Here is a 24152-nt window from a genome sequence, read left to right on the forward strand (position 1 = left end):
AGCTACCGGGTTTAACTAAAGCTAAACCTCAGCTGATTTTTTCTTTCACCTTCCTTATTTCGTTCGGCGTCGTTTACTTTCGCCGCCGCATTTAAAGCAACAGATGCCTGCTTGCCAGAGGTGGTAGTAATGGGAATTTTGGCACGATTGTGGCACCGCCACCGTTAATCCCGGGCAGATTCTTAGCCGTGCCCTTGCGCCGTGAGAGGCGCCCCGAATCCGCTGCCGCGGCGCCCTCTGTCTCGTATGAGGCGATAACAAGCGCGGGACATCTCTCGACGCTCATTTGGACCATGCTCGCGACGACCGCCGACCACGCTGTCCGACGCTCTCGCCGAGTCCCGCATTGCTTTCCGATGTATAGCGCTTGGACGCGCGTCGAAGGCGCCCGCGGAAACAGTCCTCCGGCCGATCCCAGTGTCTGGAGTGGCCGGGTGTGTTGCCTAACTAGACCGATGGGAAGTGCAACCTGTCGGTCGGTCGGCCGACGGCGATACTGGCACCAATGGGTGCAGCGCGGCACGGTAAGGGGCTGTATATCGGCGTGTTTTGTCTGAGTCCCGCTGCCCACCACGTGTCCTCTGCCATGCACAGACAATGCTCCGATAGCGGGGCTTGGCCGATAGCTGCATGTGGCCGATAGCGGCCCGGCGGCGACTGTTGCCAACGGCTTCCGGATGCCCTCCTCCCGCCGCCGTCGCCGCTCAGATCCCGCCGCGGGACGATGGGCGCTTGAAGGATCCGAAAGTGCGCTCGGCTGAGCCCGGATTACCATGCACGTGTACTACAAGACCGGCGTCTGCGTGGATGCGTTTCTGGTCGTCGCCAGCGGGGTGAGTGGATCCTCTCCTCGAGCGCTGTTGCCGCTGTTCCCCGCGAGGTGGCGCAGGAGGCGTCCGTTTGCGCGGTGCTGTACTGTTACGTGCCTTAGAGGGGTTTTAACGTGACGGGTTCGGCGCTTTCGGCACCTGGTTCCTGTAACCACGTGTGTCTGTGCTGTTCGCAATATGACCTTGTCGCAAAAAAAAAAGTAAAATAACCGTTGCATGCGCATGCCGGTTGCCAGGCTTGCTCGACACTGCGTGGGCTATAGCTATAGTGTGTGGGATCTGATCTCGGTTTCTGCCAAATCATCGAACAGTCGAGCATCAGGCTCGCGCTGTCACTGCGTTCTGTCGCACCGTGCTCGCGATGGTGAGCCGTATACCGGCCCTCGGGCAACAACACGAGAAGTGTGCGTTGGAGGCCGACAGCGAAAACACTGGTCGCTTTATTATTTTGTGTTACGGTCGTCCTTCATTTGTGCAGCGGTGGACTTTCTCTTTCTCTCCGCGATAGAAGGAAGGTCTCGTGCTGCTACTCGAGCAGAAAAAGTGCGATGCGCCCTGGCTGATGTACAGGTGCAAGGGCGTGACAGGGGTCACATCCTCACGGCCTGTTCCAGCGATCACATCTTCTGTGCCGTTCGCAGCATGATCTTGTCACTTCTGTCCCCGTATTGGATGCTGGATGCTCCTCACATTAGACCTGACTCGCTTCTTGCCTGCACCCAAGTGCGCTTGCGATGCTCCCACGGCTTGGACTGCTGCGAATGGAGAAACAGCGTCACAGAGACACGACACACGCACACAACGGCGAGCAGTCTCGCAGCATTGTCTCGTGTCCTAGCGGTGTTTCTTCACTTCGAACATGCTTTCAGGAGACCTGCGTAATGAACAAGAAGTACGCGGCTTTGAGGCTGCATTCGAATTGGACGAGGGCGGACCTGCAATGTGCCGTTCTCGCAGTCTCACCACTGAAGCAGCGCCGTGCAGAGCATTGAGTATGTGTTACGGGAGAGGATGTCAGCGCGTACCGCATGTCGGTCGATTTCGGCATGCATCGAGGTGGTATTTATGGTGCGCTGTCGGTGTACTCGAGAAGTACCGTCCTTGTCAAAAGTAACCCGTACGCATGGTTTGCACCTCATCCGTGTAGCAGTGTGCTTATGGCACGGTTGGAAAGCTAATTCACTTCTGTGTTGGGAAGTATACACCTTTGTCCTTAGCTTTCAAGACTGTTCCTGCCTTTTATTGGATGCCTTCAGTGTTCCACTACGGGGCTGAGAAGCGAGCTGCGCGGTCTGATTACTTTTAGGAGAGTCTGTGCCATGAAGGTGCCATGAAGTGTAACCAGTAGGGATTATTATTTTATTGCCTAGGTAACGCGCCACCCTGGTTTAAGTGTATCGCTGAAATGAAGTGGAATATTTTAGTTCGATTTAGTATCGACGCACGCTGTACGAGGATGTCCGTTGGACGCAAGCATGTGTGCTAGAGAGAGCGTGATGCGGGCGGCGCGACCGCTGTCGTTGTCCCGGAGGGGATTGTTCTGAAGGCAATTCCAAAGCTGCTACTAACGTCGTGAGATTCTGCACGGCTACATATTACAGGCGTCCTCCGCAGGTTTTCCTGAAAATAAACGATATGATATGCGCGATACCGGGCGGCAGTTAACTGTTGGTGTCTTCGTACTCGACGAGGGCGCAATATCGATGACTGGTTCTTCTTGGCGTTCGCCAAGCCACCTCTTTAGTTGCGTGTAAGCAGAGGATATATCTACTTCAAAGGAAGGTGCTAAAGAAACACAGCGCACGAAAAGCGACAAATAATCAGTGCCAGAATAAAAAGTTGGCATGAACAGCTGCGGATTCTCCTAAGTCATTTAAGTAGAGTATAGATTCAATAGCGGTTTCACGTTTGGAATTCCGTGTTGGTGGCGGTGGCGAAAACTTTAATTCCTGCAGTAGAGATCTTTGCTACATGATCGACGTCTCTACTCTGGGACTGCTATATCCTGGAGGTGCTCCTCCTACGTTGGTAGAGGCGGTTCAGTTTGGTCGGTATCCGTCTCCGGGTCGTATCCGGTGGCTTAATTTGGAGCCACCACAGCCAGGGGATCACCGACAATGGGCTAACGCGAGCCTCGCCACTGTTAAGCTGGAATCGCATGGCGCGATTTAGGGCGCGATCGCCGCGTGGATGGTGGGACGCGCGCGTTATTCTGACGCGTGCCCAGCACGAAATCGCGCCGCCGCGTGGTTCTAGGCGAAGTAGCCCCGCCGAGGTGGCGCAGTGGTTACGGCGCTCGACTACTGTTCTAAAGGACGCGGGATCGAATCCCGGCCTCGGCGGCCGCTTTTCCATGGAGGCGAAAAGCTAGGCGTCCGTGTGCTGTGCGATGTCAGTGCACGTTAAAGAACCCCAGGTGGTCGAAACTTCCGGATTCCTTCACTACGGCGTCTCTCATAGCCTGAGTCGCTTTGGGACGTTAAACCCCACAAACCAAACCAGAAAAAAAAACAAAAACGCCTCGCGGCTCGCGCAGCTCGTCCACATCACGTCACTGCCGGCGTCCACCAATCAGCGTGCAGTCACGTGTCATTTTGGTTTTTTGGTTTGCCAACAGATGGCTCAGCTCTCAAAAACAGAGTGTGGAACTATACCGAAAGTGGAAAAGGCAGATCAGGAATGAAGCTTTCTTTGATAACTCAGTAGGCAGTGCCCTATTTTTTGAAGCTAGATCAGGATGTCTTAGAACACGCAGCTACAAAAAGAAATTTAACAAGGAAGACGACACATGTGCAGTATGTGGTAAATCCACAGGAACAATTAACCATATTATACTTGAATGTAATGGTATCCATGCGGAAATCGATGCAGGCGCAGTCACTCTTCCTGAAGCTCTGGGGTTTAGAGGTACCAGTGGCCGGGTGAATGAACTTGCGGTGGAAGCTAGCAAAAAACGATTGGAAGATTGGTGGCTTAAAAGCAGAAAAGTGATATAATGTTAGTGATGTAGAAATAAAAATTCAATAAATAGAATGATGTTATAGTTAACCAATCTAAAATAATAATATATAGGGGGGGGGGGTGATGAGCGTGATAGTGCCCCGTTTCAAAGGGGACGCTCCTATATTCCATCCATTCATCCATACAAAGGGACTAGCTAACATTATCATCATCAGCTAGGGTGCCTCGATGTTGCCCGGCACCTTACGCATGGCAGAACCTTTTTGGCGGATCTTTGTTGTTTCCTCGGCAAAGCTGGTGCGCGCGTCCAAGAAGCCACGTGCATTCACGCCTCGTGTTCGTTGGCGCGTAGTGTTCGGCCAAAATGGACAAGACAACCTTTAACGAGGCCCTAATCACCGAACTGGAAAAGCGTCGCGTCTTGTGGGACGTACGCGACCGAAACTATAAAAACAATATATCCCCGAAAACGCGGGGCGACAGCGCCACTCCATTTTTCTCGTGCGGGTGCTCGCGCGTCGGCGTCAATGCGACCGTTCGCCACGCGTCGCGTTTTTCGCTCGCGAAAAACGCTCCATGCGGTTCCTGCTTTAGGCTTATCACAGTGGTGGCGTGGCGAACGTTTCAAGTGGCGAAAAATTGGGCAGAAGTTGGCCCCGTCTTAGTAAACATGGTGGTGTCCACGGGTGCCGCTGAGGTTTCTGGAGACGGTGATCTTGGGTTTGGAGGGAGAAAAGTTAATGTACCGCAATAAAATGCGGTCTGTCACGGAGTCAACGTTGTATGCGACCGCTCCTGTCGCCGATCGCGGTGGTCTATTTCGGTTCCGTCGGTGGCATCGTTTCACAGTGTGGACATGGTGTGTGGATGGTCTTTGTGAGCGCCTCCTTTGAAACGATATGGTGGCATGTGGCGCAGCATATTCGTGCAGACACTACAGGTTGTTTTTTACGGCATACACAGAGACACTGTACAGTATAGATTTAGGGTGGTGAAAGAGTGTCGCATAGATATTAATTCCTAGTAGCCTCAATACCTCCGAAATAAATTGAGAAGAGCTAGAAATTTTTAATTAATCTCATGCGTGTATGCATGGATCGAAAACAAGAGCGTTCCTTTTTAAACAGGTTGGCCGCAGTTGCCACGGTGCTCGACATTTTTATTGTATTTGTTTCATCGGAGAGCTGTTTCATCATTTCCTTTACTACATTTTTATTCCTACACTTCTGACCCTATGCTACCTTTCTGCTTTTCAGCCACCAATTTCTCAATCGCTTTTTGCTAACTTCCACCGCATGTTTATTCACCTGATCGCTGTTATTTCTAATCACTTGGGCCTCAACGAGAGTGAGTGCGCCTGCATCGACAGCTTACGTTTAAAGGGCAACTCCGGGGTTTTTTTTTTGACATTCGAATATTCTAATAATAATTTTACTGTAGATTCTCCTTTCTGTCCTGACGCATTCTACAAAAATTTGGGCGCCGTACGATAATCCGTTCGCGCGCAACACGACTTTAAAATATGATGTTTTCATGGCTTAAATTGAGACTATTTCTGCCGGCAACACTGAGTTTCTGACGTCACAAACAGTGTACCGGCGTTACTGTCCACTTCCCGCATGATTATGAAATTTTGAGGCTTATATTGAACTACCTCAGACATTTTATATGCTTCATGATTTCCATGCTTTATTTTCACCATCCGACGCACGTACGAGTGTTTCTCTAATACTGAGTGTGACGTCACCATTTCGTCACCTGGGACGTCATTTCTGGCCGTGAAAGCAGTTTCGGTTTCGATTTGCTGTTCTTTCTTTTTAAAAATACTTCTAATTGGAATTTCGAAAAACGGTTTTTTATGTTCGAGTCAGGACGTGCCGTGGATTTTAATTCAACCACAAACACAGAATGATGGAAAAAGCACCGGAGTTGACCTTTAAGCAATACCGCCTAGCGGCAGGGCGGAGACATTTTGTGGGGAACGCGTGGGAAGCGCTCGTTCCCAGCGGTTCTGTAGCGCGGCTTATTCAAATTTCCAGTTTAAAAAAATTTCAAAGAATTGATATTTTGCGGCGCGATCAGTTATCCGGACATTTTTGCACACGTATAAGGGACCGCACAATTCAAATACTCTTATTCAGATGTAATTCAATTCTTGTCTTCAGTATTTTTTTTTAATATTCCAGAATTAATATATACCGCAAACTGTTTTATCGTTTTCTCTTTATGCTTGGTTGCGTCTTTCATCTGATTTGCATTCTGGAGGTTATGATTTATGAGCCAGAAAGGCCGCTTTAAAGACAAAAGCTTTGTACCTACACTCTTAATCTGGTTCCAAATACGTGTTAAAGAAGTTCAAGTTATAAGTAGAACATCCACTTTATAAGTTCCACATACGCTTTAAACAAGTTCCAGTTGTAAGCGGAACTCCCACTTATAAGGTGGAAGTTCCACTTATAACTGGAACTTGTTTAACGCGTATGTGGAACCAAATTAAGAGTATAACCGGCACGTAAGGACTAGGGGAACAGTGTCCTTGAGACATCGGGCTAGTGCGTGGTGCATCAGCGCGAAGGTGGATTTCGTGACTGGAAGGGACAGCCGAGTCAGGCGCTTCCGCGCACCTTTCGAAAAGGCTGGCGGTATAGATACGTTGGCGATAAGCCGATGCTGATAGGTCGCGCCCAAAAGACGGTGCAAAAGTGTTTGCGCCATCGCACTGCTGATGCGACAGCGCTGATAACAGTGCGCGGGATTGTTCCGAAGAGTGGAGATCCCCCACGGGATCTTCATTTAACGCAGCAAAAACGTACGAACAGCGGAACGTGGTTGTAGGTTCTGCCCCACGCACAGGCAGCGTGCCGCGTTCGGTATCGATCAGTGCTCTCGTTCTGACGGGACTCTTTGGGGGGCGAGCTCCGAGATCAGGCTCATAATTCCGAGTAGAACCGCCGTATTTGCATCGACGCTACCATTTCCAATGTGTCATCGAACATGTTTCCGGTGTCACCGAAATAAGCTTTTTAAAAGACGCGTTGACGTTGAGATTGTTGGAAGCATTTTTTGGAAGGATTGTTCCCGCAATAGCTCCACTGGAACAATTTAATGTTAAGTGACCCAGTCGAAAAAACAAACAAACTAAAGAACTGTGTCAAAAATATCACAGTATAGCCGAGTTCTGTCGTAAACGTTCTAATTTTGTGTAGTTCTGTAATTTTTGTCATACTTTTGTGTAGTCTGTAGTTCTGTACAGTACTTTTCTGTCGGAGCTACAGAAAATGCTGTCGTTATACTACAGAACTTTCTATTGTCACGACAAGTTCACTATCGAAAATCGCACAGAAATTCTGTTGTGACAATGGAAAATCTTCTGTAGATTTTTCCGACTGGGAAGGTCTACAAATCATGCATTTACATCAACCCTGGCTCACTTAAATCACTACAAAAACTCATATATACCACATCATAATGCCCATCATCACCAACAAAAAATAAACTTATACCCATCGCTATACAATGTACACACACATAACAGTAAACATCTGCTGTCATCATTTGCGGCGCGGCCGTTTGTCTTCTTCTTCCTCCACCTTCCTGCGTGTTTTGTACTTTGTGCTCGCTATGCAACGACCACGTGGTCTACATTCGGTTTGGTTTGATTTGGTTTGGTTTGGTTTGTGGGGTTTAACGTCCCAAAGCGACTCACTATGAGAGATGCCGTAGTGGAGGTCTCCGGAAATTTCGACCACCTGGGGTTCTTTAATGTTTACTGACATCGCACAGCACACAGGCGCGGGCTTTCGAATGCGGTATCGCGCCTGAGGCGACAGCAAGTTGCGAGCTCAGCTCCTTGTCAAGATGCTTTGCACGAAGACCTTTCGTATGTTGGATTCGACGACACCGAGCTGCGCATCGCCTAATATGCGAACCGGGGTTTCGTTTGACCTGCACTCGCATTGGGAAGTAGTTCACCTCAATCGAACCGCGGCCTGAATTCAGCCCCCGCGCCCGACTGCGTTGGCGACTGAATAATGCCTGGGTGGCTGCGACAGCCGTTCGATATGCGCATTTCCCCGGGACACGCACTTTTGATGAGCGCTTTTTCATTTCCGCCTCGCCCACATGTCAGCCGCACACTCTCGTCGCGTTTGTCGTTTCGTGCAGTTGCGCATTCGTGTCACACGTGCTCGCAGGTTGGTGTGTTCATATCTTCGGTTACCTTTAATGTAATACATTCAAGCTGTGTTCCTTGTTCTTCGCAGTTTCATATTCCTGCACAATCTGCTGTCACGAAGCGGTGTGTTAATCAGGAGAATCGATTTGTCCTCCCTCTCTCTCAGCTGTCAGTGTTCAAGGAAATAATTAATCAGTATTGCCTAACATATTATTGGCGTTCTTTAGCACTGCAAATACGGTGACGCCGTAAAAATCAAGGAAGGTCGTCATTTTCGTTTTAGCCGCTCAAATAAGAAAACAACTGTTGCGTACCATTTCTGAAACCGTGCACTTGAATTGGCTTAATAACCCCGAAACACTGAGATTTTGCGGTGAGAATAATTCCTGACGATATTTTTTTCGTTGCTAAAAGGATTAAGTGACGAAGATTATGGCAGCGCTTGTAAATCAAAACCGTGAATTTCAGCCCGAATATTGCCGGAAAGTAGTGTAAACACAAGCAGACTGCGCATTGGGCATCTTGTTAATTACTTTCGCGTAATCATCTTGTCCTAGACATGTAACTGCATTGACGAGAAAAGGAGGCATGATGGGATCGTACGGGAATAGTTACGCAGGAAGCCACCAGTCACTGGGAAGAAGAAAAGCAATAGGGAATGTTTTACGATGCAATCCTAATATTCCCTCGTTTCTCATTTTCGTTCCCCCGCTGAATTTCGCAGCGCTCCTGTCACGGTTGGCAAGCGTAAGAGTCGAGAAATAAATACCTGTCTGCACTTTTAAGGGATAAGAGGAAACTAAAGAGGGAAGGAGCCAACGGATTTCTTCGTGGCTTGAGATGCTATGGCGTGAGCGGTAGAGTGCGCAACCGGAGGGTGGTTTCCACGGTAAGAAACTGGAGGGTGGTTAATGAGGAAATAGGAGGTAATTGCGATGGCGGACGAGGGCGCAACTTATGCTGGTTTCCGCGGGAGGTACCCGGAGGGTGGCTACTGTGGAAGCTATGGCAAGTGCGGAGGAGTGCACAAGAGGAGGGTGGTATTCACGGGAATAGCACAGGTGATGGCGAATGTGGGAAGAGGAGGCTATGGCGAGGGAGTTGCAGGAGGGTGATTTCCACAGTAAGAGCCCGGAGGGTGGTTAATGTGCAAGGTGGAGATCATGGCGAGGACAGAAGAATGTGCAACACGACGGTGGATTCCATGTTCGGAAGTCGCAGGGTGGCTAACGTGGAAGGAGGACGTTATGTCTAGTGCGGAGAAGTGTGGAACAGGAGCGTGGTTTTCATGGAAGGAGCCCGGAGGTTGCTTACTATGGAAGGAGGAGGCTGCGACGAAACATTCTTCGCGCTCACCATAACTATCGCCTAGACATTTGCGTTGCACACTCATGGCCGCTCTGCGTCTTTTTAAACTTAATCACTAGTGTAGATAGGTATGAAGTTACTGTAGTGCAGTGATTTTGCCTGAAAGATAAAGTAGTGGTAAGTACAAGAAAATGCAGCCACATTCCAGCGTTGAATTTCAAGCCACGACCTTTTAACTTCGTGTAGTTCTCTACCAACTGAGCTGTAGCCCAGTTGGCAGATACGTACACTGCGCCAGTCGTCGCGGTGTACGTCTCTTCGTCCTTGCCCTTTTTTGACTGGTTCTTCTCTTCATAATCTACCAACTGGCCCAGATTTCCACTCTTCTTGGTTACATCGGCGGGGCTTCCTTCTATTTTCTGACGTACCTTCTTTGCCAAGAGTAACCAGGCTGCCCGATTTGCTCCTTAGCCCTGTAGTTGAGCGTTTTACAGGACATGCCAAATTATTAATCACCTGTGCGGAAAAAAAGCCCATCACTCTTTTATTTAAAGACCATTTTTTGCCTTTTGAAATAGATCGAGGGCTCCAAACGCGGTTAAGAAGGAAACCCTGCAGCCTGGTTACTTTTGGCAAATATACGGTACGTATATTGCATGCAACCTATCCTTGAGAGTGTTCACCAGCGCCACCCTCACACATAGCGGCAGATGTGGAACGTCCTTCGTACCTAGAGAGTCACGTGGAGCGGGAGGTGCGGCAGCCATGCGAGAACCCTCTGATGCTACACATAGTATAAAGATACATATAACGGAGTCGCTTGTTATGCTATTCAGCAGGCAAGCGCTGGGATACGAGCGGTTCGTTATGACATACATGGGAAGGAAGCCAACAGCCACCGAAACGGAGAAAACCATAGGGGCTGCACATCCATGCTATAATGGGACAAGCAGGTAACCGGTGCTGGTCAAGGAGCACTTGGTCACGAGAGCAGGAAAATATGTCCGTGAACCGAGATCCAGACTTAGCGGAAATTTTCTGAAGGATGGAACTGGGTGGAGATCACTGGGAGTGCACCTTGTGTTTGACACCTCCCCCACTCCTTTCTGGCGCCAGGAGACCGCGTTGTGGAGCACCCTCTTATCTGGCATTGTTGGTCGTGGGGGGCATCGTTGCGGCGCTCCCAGGTGCCTGTCTTTGGAGCCTTTTGTTTACCGGCGCCTTTCCAAAGTCCGGGAAACACCCCTTCCGCCGGTGTATAGAGCTCTTTGCCCGGCGGCAGAAGTCTGGGATTTTTTTTGCGTAGTTACTCGCGCTTTTCGCCGTAGAACAAAAGGGGCCGAGCCAGGAGAGCTGGCCTTTTTCGGCTAAATACAGCCTGCGAGCGCCTTTCATTCTTCACGAGGTTCTCCAGTTCCCACAACAGAGTGTATTAATGCGTAAGCATAAGAAAAGATATTCCGCGGAGAACGTAGTGTATAAGAGTACTCGCGAGACGAAGCAAGCGCTGGCAGATGGTTGTTGCAAGGTGACATGGCCAACGCTACCCCTACTCCACGCAGGCAGACAATGAGTTGTTTATATATTTATACGAAACTGCAGGCATGCCTTTGGCAGGTTGGAAGGTGACGTGGCGGAACAGTGATAGGAGTCCGGCGTGTTGGATGACGTTACGAAATCACGTGACGTGCCCAGAGCTGCCAACTCGGAGGCACTTCTGTATGAGAGAAGGAGATGGCAGTCGAACCCACCGGAAGTGTTGGATCACGAGTCAGATGGGCAACTCCTAGTCCGTTCAGGTACATTCGCATGACTTGCGAGCGAAGTTGAAGACGAAATGCGTTATAATAAAGGCTCATGAGTGTGTGGACAGGATTTGTGAGTTCGCTGAGGGTGTCACACCGTCATTGTCGAGTAATGAATTGATTGATGAGATAAAGAATGGTGGTATGAGGCAGATGGCGAAGAAATATGTCTGTGTGCAAGGTTTCATTGATGTCGAATAATTAGTTAATTAATTGCAGCCAAAAAGTCAATTCGACGTCTAAATATAGTCAAGGACTTCGATATAGTGTCCAGACCTCAAAACATCCTTGGACGTCGAAATTGTGGAAAAAAAAACGTCAAAAAATGTTGCTAGGCCTCGTCACTGCGTTACAACATCGATAACAGTCAGTGAAGAGTAAAATAGAAAAACAATGTAATAAAAGATAAAAACAGTAAGAACAGTAAAAAAAGGAAAACAACGAAAAGAGATAAGTGTAGAAAGAGCAAAAAAGGAAAAAAAGCAGCAACTGAGCGCAAGGAGTCGCAGGAAAGGCTTTCGCTTTAGCGCACTTAAGGGAGAACTAAGGGCCTCCAACGAATTGTCGGTTGGTCTTTCATATAACGTGCTACTGGGATCAAGTGTTGCAGCAGTACGCGTAGTCTATACAGTGCTCTGGGTTCAGAACAGGACGAAGATACGTCGACTAAGAATGGCTCAGTCTAAATCATGGTATCTTAGACTACGTGTCAGATGGACACTGACAAAAAGAAAGTGATTCAGCTCTCTGCAAGTTGGAACGGCGGGCTAGAGTAGATCATCGGAGGAACGATCCGAATAATATGATGAGCGCTAAAAAAGAAGAAGGCATGAAAATCCGAAACGTCTCTGTGCGAGTAAATAACGCGGACAGCAATAACTGCTGGCGCGTTTCCATCGAGTCGCCAAAAGTGATCGTCATATATTTCTGGTTGTGTCACACATTCATATCATTCAGCCTTCCGAAGTTTTCTTGCGTTTGTCCTTCAGCTTATCGTTAGCATTCAGGTCTCAAAGTTCTTCGAAAACAGACGGATGCCGTCGTAATGGACACTGGACTCTGCTCCTAAAGAGGAAAGAGTTGAGGGTTAATCTTTCCAACGTTGTTTCGCCACTGCAGTATATAAAAAAATATGTTGTTCAGATGGCCGTCAAAAATAAATGCGTGAGAGCTGGCGCCATACACGTGCTGTATATCTTCCTCTTGAATGATATCGGAGCTATCATACTTCAGGAGAGTGCTACTCCAGCACGTTCATATCCTTCTGTTATTGCTAGTCGTCCGGATCTTGTGATGCGGTCATTGCTTACCCTGCATGGATCTCAGTAGCTGGCTTGTTGTAAACTGCGGCTCCGTTCCTAGGCCGCTATGGGGCGTCATACCTTCGCATTGCGACGGGATATCCGGTTTGTAGGTTACATATTACGACACTTCGTTATATCCGATGTTGTTCGTTAGATCAAGTAGATCCAACATGGTAGGGAACCTCAATATGTCTATTCTTTATCAGCTCTAATTACGACATACTACGCTCTCATTTGCTTTATGCCAAGCTAACACGATCATTTTTTTTTTAAATTTATGACGTTATGGCCGGTCGGCGGGACTTTTGGTACCACCATTTCTGTCGACACGTTCTGTGTTGCAGGAGACACGTAGGGTTTTCGCCTTAACTAGTCCACCGCGGCCGCGCGAGTTTCCTTCACGAGGGTAAGTAGTAAACGCAACGACCAATAAAGGACGGGAAAACAAAAAGGGTTCTATGTCACGTCCTCTGAAATTTTCGGTCATGAACCACCCGACGGACGCGTAGCTGCTTTGAACTCCGGTATGAGAGGCCTGGGAACTTGGCATTACAACTGTCGAAACTACATTCCAGGTGGCTAGCTACGTTCATCTTGTACACGAGTATAGCTGACAGATTTCCTTCTGCGGTCACACCCATTTGCGAACTCGTCTGTTCTGCCGCGGCGATGTCAGATGGGATGCTCAACAACAGTTAGTCGATGGTGATGCAACGTTACTAAAAGCTGAACGCCTACACAGGTCTTGCGGCTCATTGCAGCTGCTCTCCGTCGGCGGGGTAAGCGCTCACCAGACTTCCTTTTCACCAAACCTGAGCGGCCATTTCCCGCAATACGCCTGTTTTTCACAAGGCCACTCTGCGCATGCGCGCCTCTTTCCTGGTTGAAAACAAACCACCAACACCAGCTGCGCATGCGCAGTTCTTGGCCTCCGCGATCGGCGCAGCCGTAGCTGATCTCGGAGGCCATGTGTAGGTAAAATTCGTGACAGGCGTACGCGATAGATGGCGTTAGCTGTCAAGAACACACACCATCATTTCTCTGGCGCCAAGGACGTTTTCAACCAGTAGCAGACGATTTTTCAACCACTCCCAGAGGGCGCCACATTTTGCGAAAAAGGCGGATTGGTTTCCGGTAATGTTATGTTCAGAAAAATACTCGAGCTTCATTGTGAGCTAGATTCCGCACAACAGGAAGGTGCCATAACTATATTCATGTAATTCATGGTAATAGGCATATAAGCACTGCGGCTGCCTTTATTGGATAGGTATGTCCGGATATTGTAAACATCGCAATAGAATGGCGCGGGGCATAGAATGGGGAAATGACGCAGAGTCATGTGCGCGCTGCGCGCAATCGTGTTCTTACGCGCGGTGCTCACGTCTTCCCGTCCTTGCAATGATTGCCGACTGATTTTCGTCGAAACATGACCTCACTTGGTATGCACCATAATACTGTCATCATCGTCATATACTGCCCTCACTGAAGGCTGAAGGCATTTCCCACAGCCCTTTAACTAACTCGGTCGTGTGCCTTCGTCTCCGCGTAGTCGCTGCAAACTTCACAATCTTCTCCGCCCCCTAACATTCTGCCGCCCCATGCTAGCCCTGCAATATATATCTTCGAATCCAATTTGTTGCCCTCCGCGACCATCTGTTATCTTGCCCGCGCATTACATGATCTCCCCATGCCCATTTTTTCTTGATTTCTACTACAATGTTGTTACATGGTGGCATGTGATTAACCCCATCAAGTACGTTATTCACAATGAATTGGCGTCAGTGTCCGCAGCTATGTGAGAGGCTGAAGAGTTTACCCGGCCGTACGGACTTAACTGAGCACTCGTGTACGAGACACGCACTTTCAGTTGGGGGAGAGATCCGAGACCAGAGGAATTTCTTTAGAGCGAAACCTCTTCTTAGACCAAAAATTGATTTTTGTCTTACTCTCAGAGCAGCACTGCGGCGTTTCCATAGCCACAGCGCAGCTGTTAAACGCACTGTTTTGCCAGAGCATCCTGACGCTTTCGCTCGACTACAGGTTCTACCATGCTTTAGTCTGCGAAACTTTTTTTCTGCTGGGTGTTACGCCTCAATGGCAGTAGTTTCGTGACAGGATGAGGCAAGCGGCCGTAAAGAGGCTTGTGCGGAACACCCCGCCTCATCTCATGATACCCGCTCTCACCTACTTTGACTTTGCCTTGTGATGCCTTCAAGGAGACTAAGGCGAATGAGTCCTCGTCGTGGTGCTCATGTCTGCCTAACTGACAGAAACGACGCAGTTGCGAACAAGCTGGTTCAGCGTTGTCTCTCTGGGCAAGACGAAGGTACGGCAGGGGCGGATGAGAAATGCAACAGGCGCTCTGTAATCGTCTAAATTGAGGTTGAATTCACGAAGCTATCGCGCGTATTATGGAAAAGCGCGCGTAGGAAATAATGCAGACTGCACGCGTGTCATATAACTCAGGAATTTGTCTGATTGGTTTGGATTGGTTTGTGGGGTTTAACGTCCCAAAGCAACTCAGGCTATGAGAGACGCCGTAGTGGAGAACTCCGGAAATTTCGACCACCTGGGGTTCTTTAACGTGCACTGACATCGCACAGCACACGGGCGCCTTGCTTTTCGCCTCCATCGAAAAGCTGCCGCCGAGGCCGGGATTCGATCCCGCGTCCTTGGGAACAGTAGTCGAGCGCCGTAACCACTGCGCCACCCCGGCGGGGTATGTCTGATTGATTAAAATGTCTGCACAGTATGTTGTTTTAATGAGGCAATGACACGTAGCCGAATGAGATTTCCATTTTTGCGATGCTCTTCTTGCTCCGAGAAACCGGAGGTTGTGTTTCAATGGAAGATTTCGTGATTCATATTGTGAGCCCTGATTCAGATTTGCTGACACCTGTCTGTTACCACAATTCCGCTTATGGGATTACCGAAGTAAAAAATAAAAAAAAAGAAAGACAACGTACAATTCCCAATGCTTTCTTTGGCCTCGCCGACTGTTGGCTTCTTTCCTTCATGTATAATAACGAGCACCCTCATTTCCCCTTCATTTATCTGCTTGTAGCTTACGGGGGTCTCGGTTCTGGCAGTCTTGAAGCCATAGGTAGCGTAAGAGGGTTCTAGCACAGCTTTCGCCCTCGCTCTTGATCACGTTCTACGTGACGCTGGCGGTAACACAGGACGTTCCACGTCCACCGCTATGGTTGAGGGTGGCGCTGGTGAACACTCTCAAGGTTCGTATATAGGCAACATTAATACCCAAGAAAGTAGCAGGTGGGACAGCGGCCGATGTACCTCAGTTGGAAGAGCACCGGACGCGATATTCGGAGGTCGTGGGTTCGGTTCCCGCCATCGGCACGTTGTTTTTCCTTCTACTTTGTGGTTAATTATCTTTCCCCGAAAACAGATTACATTACTAATTTATGTGATTACCGAAGTAAAAATAAAAAAAAAAGACAAAGTACAATCCCCAGTGCTTTCTTTGGCCTCGCCGACTGTTGGCTTCTTTCCTTCATGTATAATAACGAGCACCCTCATTTCCCCTTCATTTATCTGCTTGTAGCTTACGGGGGTCTCGGTTCTGGCAGTCTTGAAGCCATAGGTAGCGTAAGAGGGTTCTAGCACAGCTTTCGCCCTCGCTCTTGATCACGTTCTACGTGACGCTGGCGGTAACACAGGACGTTCCACGTCCACCGCTATGGTTGAGGGTGGCGCTGGTGAACACTCTCAAGGTTCGTATATAGGCAACATTAATACCCAAGAAAGTAGCAGGTGGGACAGCGGCCGATGTACCTCAGTTGGAAGAGCACCGGACGCGATATTCGGAGGTCGTGGGTTCGGTTCCCGCCATCGGCACGTTGTTTTTCCTTCTACTTTGTGGTTAATTATCTTTCCCCGAAAACAGATTACATTACTAATTTATGTGATTACCGAAGTAAAAATAAAAAAAAAGACAAAGTACAATCCCCAGTGCTTTCTTTGGCCTCGCCGACTGTTGGCCTATGTGAATTTTCATTTCTTATGACCTTGCCTCATTCCTGATGCGCTGGTCATATGGAACTCTTCAGAAAAGATTGGCCCTGTGGAAGATGTTGCTTTTTTTTTCTTCTTCTTCCGTGTTTCGGATCGTTTAGGGTCCCTGTATTGATGCGCTGCGCATGGCACATCATTATGTAACATATGTAGCACTGGAGGCTCTTCCTGTCGTAATCAATTTTCACGCTATGAGTACAGACGTGTATGATGCAACAGTGTGAAAACACTCTCCCGGACCCGTACGGGGGCATCTTTCTCAAATGGGCGAGCGGTTGGCGCCGCTCGCCCTCGGAGGCGACGACGCTTGTCCCTTGTGGCTCGCTTTTTCTGCCGGTCTGCGTGCACAGTTGCAAACAATCCGGGGCGCTAACAAGCGGACAGCATGTTTGCGGTGCTGATACATTTTTGCAGGCACAAAAGACACACGCGAGCCAGAAACGGCGACGGGTGTGCGTGCACACCTGAAGCCGCTCAGCGTAGACGATAAAAGGAGAAGCGGTAACGGGCGGCCCCGATAGGAACACTGGGCTGGCACGGGCAACGGCCGCCGCCGCCGGAAGCTGTTTTCGTCGCGAACTGGAGGAGTAGAAACAAAAGGAGAGAAGCGGTTCCCGCCGTCGCGAACTGATTGCGCGGCCAGCCGCTACGCTGCTGTGCCGTGCTTCAGCGCGAGACGATGTTCAGAGGACACCGTTGCAGTTAGCTGCCGAAAGGTGTTCGAAGGCAGAAACATTTGTTGCGACACAATAGCCAGACGGGCGAGCTGACTCCGAGGCGCACGCTCGAGGGCAACAGATGCACAGCACCTCGGAGCAATTTGAAGGGCAAACAGCGCGAATAGTGTCCTTCGCGCTGTTTGCCCTTCAAATTGCTCCGAGGTGCTGTGCATCTGTTGCCCTCGAGCGTGCGCCTCGGAGTCAGCCGAAGGAGTCAGCGCGCTTTGCAAGCGACCCTTCTCGAGGGTCGCATGAACGAGGAGCTGTGCTATTCGGGAGCCCCGAATATGTATGAAGTAGAATGAGATGGCTTCATCGGGCAGGTTGAGAGCGGGCGCTACTGTCAAACCGAAACGGAGGCTGTACGTGCGTTGAGGATCCCGAGGAATGAAATGCCTGTGCGATATACAAGCTGCGACGCTTTTGTTTGACCAGATAAACGTTGTCGGGGTCACGTACACATCTGGTGAAGCGAGTACTGCTTATGTCTGTACTCGAGGGAGTGGCGCAACGAAGGGTTCAGGCTGCCCAAGCGTACACTCGCCGACGAAAGTATAATCGTAGCCAAAATACAGTCGCGCGGTTTCATTCCGCTGAGAACCTTAATGGGAATGCATACAAATCAGTGTAACCGACTCGAGTTAAAAGCAGTCCAGCGAGAACCCTGCACGTGAGTTGTGCATCATTGGCTATCTTCTGGTCTTCACGTCCATTTCTGCCAGCACACGCGGGCTAATCGGTGATGCCTGGGCCCAGGCCACCGAGAGTATCGTGTCCATTTCTGCCAGCACACGCGGGCTAATCGGTGATGCCTGGGCCCAGGCCACCGAGAGTATCGTGTCCATTTCTGCCAGCACACGCGGGCTAATCGGTGATGCCTGGGCCCAGGCCACCGAGAGTATCGTGTCCATTTCTGCCAGCACACGCGGGCTAATCGGTGATGCCTGGGCCCAGGCCACCGAGAGTATCGTGTCCATTTCTGCCAGCACACGCGGGCTAATCGGTGATGCCTGGGCCCAGGCCACCGAGAGTATCGTGTCCATTTCTGCCAGCACACGCGGGCTAATCGGTGATGCCTGGGCCCAGGCCACCGAGAGTATCGTGTCCATTTCTGCCAGCACACGCGGGCTAATCGGTGATGCCTGGGCCCAGGCCACCGAGAGTATCGTGTCCATTTCTGCCAGCACACGCGGGCTAATCGGTGATGCTCGGGCCCAGGCCACCGAGAGTATCGGTCGTCGCCTACTAGGCACCAGGTTGATCTTGCAACTCAGGCCGTTTGCGCGCATGTGCAGGGTTAGTTCTACTGCTGGAGTTCTTCCTGGGCGCGCATTTGCCTGGGGCACACTCGAAGGTGGTAGCTGCTGCCCTGGTTTGTGCGTTGCATGCATTCATCTTGCCTGCAGTTACGGCCGGAGTGACGCGACCAAGCTTCACCGTTTGATTTTCTCGCAAGCGTTTCGCATGGAGATGACTGGCAATCTCCTGTTTGCATACGCGAGCACCCACCAGTGGCATGCGCTAAGATATACGCATAAAGTATACTTTCCAGTGGCTAGGGCTGACAGTAGCGTGGCGAAAAGCAAGGCGCCCGTGTGCTGTGCGATGTCAGTGCACGTTAAAGAACCAAAGTGTGACTCTTAGTTGAACTGCACACACGGATGGTGTTTTTAAAGGCTCGTAACACGCCTCGTTTTGCACTCGCGGCTGAAACGCCGCGCGGGTTACGTAACGAGTTCCGTCGCACACAGCTGCACACCTGCGCTTAGAGGATATGAGCTGTAGCTGCAGGTGGGGACTGTAGTTGGCAGCCCCATGCGCCGCGTTTGTCTCGGAAGGCCACGCGAAAGGTTGGCACTGATCCACCCACTGCTCTCCCGAGTGCGGAGCGGTGGTATTCTAGACGGTAACACGTGCTGTACTAAATGTCGCTTTCATTTATCGGCTAAGCAACGAACAGAATGTGCTCGGTCGTTCAGAGAGCGGTGCTACTTACTTGTGCAATATGTAGGTTATTTACGCATTCGGCCATCGATAAAGACAGACGTGTGTGTATAGTGCAACTTCACTGCTATGTATCAAGGATTTAGTGTAAAGCTTGAGGACGTTGCAAGCGAAAGTACCAGAAACGGCGAAGCATGCCGCTGATACGTATCTCCTACTAGGTTTCGCGATTTACGTCGCATATTTCAGCATCTCGTGAAAATGGGTGAATACCAAACACAAATAATTATATGCTGACTCTCTCCGTAGTAATGTGCATGGGCTTCTTGGGCAGCGCACTATGGGGCATCCCATTCAAGCGGTGCAGCAAGCTCCTCGGACTGCTGGCGGCGTATTCGGGCTGCTGCCGCGTCGTCGCTGCCGTCGTTGCGCACAGTCTTTTCTCAGTCGCATCTCATTGCATTTTATTCTAGCCGCTATGGTGTTGTTGTTGCTGCTGTAGGAAGAAGGAAAAGAAAATGCACGGGCCTGCTGCTGGCTCTGTAGCTGAGCCACCTCCGCTGCCTCGTGCGGACAGAAGAGAAAATAGAAAAAGAAAGGAAAAAGAAGAGGGAGAGAAAGACGCACGCCGCAACAACAGCCGTCGTCCACCACCGAAGCAGTGGCGGGTGCAATGACGGCCTACAACAGATAAAATTCGGTGGCTGGCTAGCCCCCGCCGCAAGCGGCGTTGACCTACCGTCCCAGCTCCGTAGGGTCAGGAACTGCCACCCTTGCGGCGGTGTAACTCCAGGAAACTTCTTGCGCACTCCGGCCCAGCAGGCCGAGTCCCCTCCTCGGCGTTTTAGTGTAGCATCTTCAGAGTGCTCCGACGCAGATCATTGCATCTAGATAGCGGCGCTACAGGGAGCTGCACTTGCTTCGACCCCAGTGTACGGACCGGGCACTTGAGCCGCTGCCGTGGCCGTTGAGCGCAAAAAAATGGCTGAGGCTTATAACGTCTAAACCTGGTTATAACGAGGGAAAGCAGCCGCCGCGGTGTTTGCGTTTTGCCGCTGAGACATCGGTTGGGCGAGTTAATACTGTCCCGCCACTTCGCCAGGCGGGACCGAGAGGGAGCCGCTGCCGCGCGGCGCGGCCGTTTTGCGGGAGAAGAAACGTTAGCCAATATTAAAAGATTTGTCTCTTCTGAACCTCCGGATTAGTGTTTTCCCACTAATAAGCACGTTGGCCCAATATTGGAATGTGTTGTCAATGTACTGGCCCTATTTAGGACCACACATTTCCAATACAACCCCAACATTGGGCCGCTGTTGTGTGCTAGCTGCTTGAAGTATGACACGTGGACGCAACTGCATGGTGCGAACAGACCACAGCACAACACACGTGGACGAAGGGTAAATGAGGGTGACATGGCGACAACTTTCCGCTTTCATTCGTGGGGGTAAGCAGGTACGGGTGTGTTGCCTGCTTCAAAAAGTCGACGCAAAAACAAAAATGCGGGAATGCATTTGGAGTTTTCTAGGCATGATGTCACCTCATCTGCCTGCAGCTGAGTCAGAAATTCTTTGCGCGATAATAATGGAAAGCTGGCCTGCAGAAACAATTTGCACAATCTCAGCTCGCCCGCAGTTGTTTTCCTGGCAAGCCCATCACTGCGCCTGTACAACATGACAGGTCGTTTAAAATCTGTCTTCCACACTTGCCGAGCACCGTTTGTAGCGCTTTCTTTGCGTTGTTCAGCTTTCTTTTACGGATTTTTAATCGTCGCCTAATTGTTGTTCATAGAAATATTTAATTGTCAAAAAAAAAAAAAAGAGGCATCACTGTAGATGGAATCCACTTTTGAGGATCCCAATGGCCACCTCTGTAGCTCTGGCCTGGGACACCATTTATCCCTGGCTCTGTAACTTTGAGCTGAGCAGGGTGGTCTCTGGGGATTTCTCGTCGGAACATCCCCAAGTGACGTGGTATGTGGTGGGGGTCTCGCCGCGCCAAGTGCAGACACCGTCGTAGTGATCTCGTCGAAGTGAAGATAATATTTAACTTAAGTATGTTAGGGAAAGTGTTCGTGCGTAGCTTGAATCAATCTCTTGCCTTTCCCGCGGTGGTTGGCTGTGTGGTAGGATAGTGTGGTTAATTCGTGCGTGTGAGCCGGCGCTTAAACGTGTCCCTAGTTCACTTCTCCCCTGAAGGCTGTCAGGATTGCAACATTTTCTTTCGTTGGGACCTTGCTGCATCAAGGTGCGTGTTTCGCCTGAGAAGGCTGTCATGAAAGTAGCGTACGCTTGGTTTGCCTCTTGCATTTTCAAACAATGAGCCAGCTGTGCTCCTCCCCACGAATTTCGTCTCTGCATAGATGTAAGGCGTCATCGGTTTATTATAGACATCGGCTGCATTAGTCGTCTTGTGCGTGCTCTCACTTCTCATGAGCTTCCTGTGAGCTGCAAGCTTAGAAATTGCATACTGTTCTCAATAAGTTCATGTATCTAAGAGATAGGCATTAAATGTTGATTGAAGGCTTCATTAGAATATTTCGTAGAAGTGTGTCAGCATTTCGGGAGGACCTGTTTCTTCTCACCTTGTAACGAAGGCGATGTGCGTAAGCGGCAGCGCACGAGCAATGCACCCTGGCCAATCCCCCGCAGTGGGTATGTGTCATTTTGACAGAGGACATCATCTCATCACCGATCGCTATCTGCTGTCTGTTCTGGAACAACCGTCGCTCTGCACTGACGTCCAATTACTGAAGTCGTCCAGTTGCAAGCCCGTGGCGAGGCTGTAAACCATCATTTGAACCTTTTATCTATATACATATATATAATACCCATGGCAGAACATAATAGGGGTGGGTTTTGTAAAAAAAAAAAAAAAAATGTGCTTACAGATGGTCAACGCATGACTCCGTAATAGATTGGAAAATTCAGCCTACTTCAGGGCACGAAATGAACTAATGAATTCCAAGCTCCTGGTTGTGGTGGTGGTGGTGGTGGTAGTGAAAACTTTATTTCCGTAAAGAGAGAGAGAGAGGAAAGAAAGACATTTGTCAAATCTTGTTTCGGATGGCTGTAGAGAAATTGGTTTGATTTAATTTTTGGGGCTTACGGCCTCAGAGTGACTCGAGCTATGAGCGGACATGGTGAAGGATTCCGAAACATTTCGACTGAATCTTTAGTGTGCGCTGACGCCGCCCAGTACACAGGCACCTTGTGTTTGAGCCGCGGCCGATAGTACGAGTGTAGAGAGGTGAGTAGTCTACTGCGCCGCTTACATGGTACAGAAAGATTAGTGATTTAAATTGATGTCTTTGTGGATATGGTGTCATGGACAATCTTGTGGAAAAGATGACGCGGTTACATATGTGCCTGTGAACACGAAAGTGGCAAGGTGGCAGAAGCGTCGAAGGGTACTAATACCGCTCATGACGTAGATAAAAAATTAGCCGTCTTATCCGTAGATTATTTCACTACAGGAATGCTTGCTTGCTGACCCTTCATGGATCAGTACGCAAGCATTCCCTTCATTGGGTCAGCAGGCAGCATGTTGCCATAAACAGGACACCTTCTAGACATGTCAGCACTGTCATAATGCGGCGGCTGCGCAAACATCAATGACAGCAGCTTCGCCTCACTGGCGTATTCGACTACCGGTGCGGTAGCGGCAGCATATTGGGTTTGTCGTGGGCTCTCTCCTGCTCCTTGCGAATGCGTTCTCGTTGACCGTCGACAACCGAGGTAGATGCTCTCGCTCGTTGCTTCCGAAGGCGATCTTGTCCTCGTTGGTTTTGAACGTTCAGAGCTCTCGCTTGTCGTTTTCGAAGACGTTGTTGCCCTCGTTCCTCGTCTGTCCTCAAAAATTGATCGTGCTGTCTGTCCTCTTGCGTGGCCATTGTTGTTGCCTGTTGCTTTCGAAAGCGATCGCGTTCTCGACAGTCAGCAGTAGAACTCGTGGAAGGTTCCGCCGCCGCCGCTGACGTCGTTATGTGAGGTTATAGCGCTTTAGCAACACAGCTGGTAGTTGACAGGTGCGCTATCTACACGGAAAATGCCGTTCAAGCTCGAGCGCCGGATTAACTGAGTAGAGAATTTCCAAAAGCAGGGCACACATGCTCATTGTTCTCAAGATACCGGAATTTCGGCCACCGTATGGGCAAGTGGCGCCATCTGGCGCCACCACCGCGATTTTATAGCGAAAGCTTCATTGGCCTTCTCGAGCCAAGGTCATCAGTGTCGCAATTTGACCTTAGGTGTGGCGCGGGGAGCGGCGCCGCGCATCTTCCCACGTGCGACACTCGGAGGCGGCGGCTCTCGCTTCCTTTTCCTCGCACACTGCTTCTTCTTCACACGCCTAGCAAACTTTGTTCTTAGCGGTACATATCTAAGCAAATATACAACATCGCCTGACACAATGCCACACAGCCTTCCAATTTAATGCCTACCATTTCCTTCCACCGCCACCTCTGCCCATGTGGCTCGGATCTTTGAGGTGGAGGAGGAAAAACTTTTATTTCATATTTCCTTATCTTCTTGATTAGAGCCTTCAGTCCAAGGCTCCATATGCCGCCTGGATCCTGCAGGCCCGCCAGAGCAGCTGTCGCTGGTCCTGCGGGTCGTTGCTAGCGAAGCGGTCTCGGGAAGAAATAAATTCGTCTCAGTCCATAATTCCATTGGCCACTGCAGTTTTCTCGGCCCGCTCGGTTAGCTGGTATTGGTCGATCAGCTCCGTGCGGGACAAGGCATCTTCCCAAGAGGATAGGGTGGGGTGAGTTATGGGTGGAATGCCGCCGGGTGGTTCTGGACAGGCCCAGACAGAATTATATAGTGTAGGTCGATGTTGTTGGGACGTCCCCCTTCAAAACGCCCTCTGCACCGTGTCGTCTAGACCCGGCCGTGTACGGTGTCCTTGAGGCTCGCAGACAGCCATGAAGTAGTGGCGCGCTGGAACCAGTGCTTATCTTATGTTTCCTTGACATTCGCAGACTGCAGACAGCAAACCGTGTCCGATCATGCTGAGTCGAGCTTTTGCTCTGTAAATTAGACCACCTAATGTGTCTAACCTGATTTTAGCAACACAGT

The 24152-nt window shown here is 50.0% G+C and overlaps 1 protein-coding gene across 3 annotated transcripts in view; it reads left to right on the forward strand.

Annotated features, from left to right (window-relative positions):
- The window catches only part of LOC146178787 (TBC1 domain family member 25), an 88648-nt gene that overhangs the window by 30944 nt on the left and 33552 nt on the right, over nt 1-24152 (forward strand). Inside the window, exon 1 of one of the 3 annotated variants that reach the window (XM_084578552.1) lies at nt 293-833. The exons of 1 other annotated variant lie outside the window; for it this stretch is intronic. In XM_084578552.1, coding sequence (XP_084434678.1) covers nt 774-833 — 60 coding nt within the window. In that variant the 5' untranslated portion in view covers nt 293-773. Of the gene's footprint in view, nt 1-292; nt 834-24152 lie in introns of those variants that run through there. One more of the 3 variants, XM_084578550.1, reaches the window with a different exon arrangement.

Source organism: Amblyomma maculatum, chromosome 9 (genome assembly GCF_055883805.1).
Source record: "Amblyomma maculatum isolate TAMU_Amacu chromosome 9, ASM5588380v1, whole genome shotgun sequence".
Taxonomy (NCBI): domain Eukaryota; kingdom Metazoa; phylum Arthropoda; class Arachnida; order Ixodida; family Ixodidae; genus Amblyomma; species Amblyomma maculatum.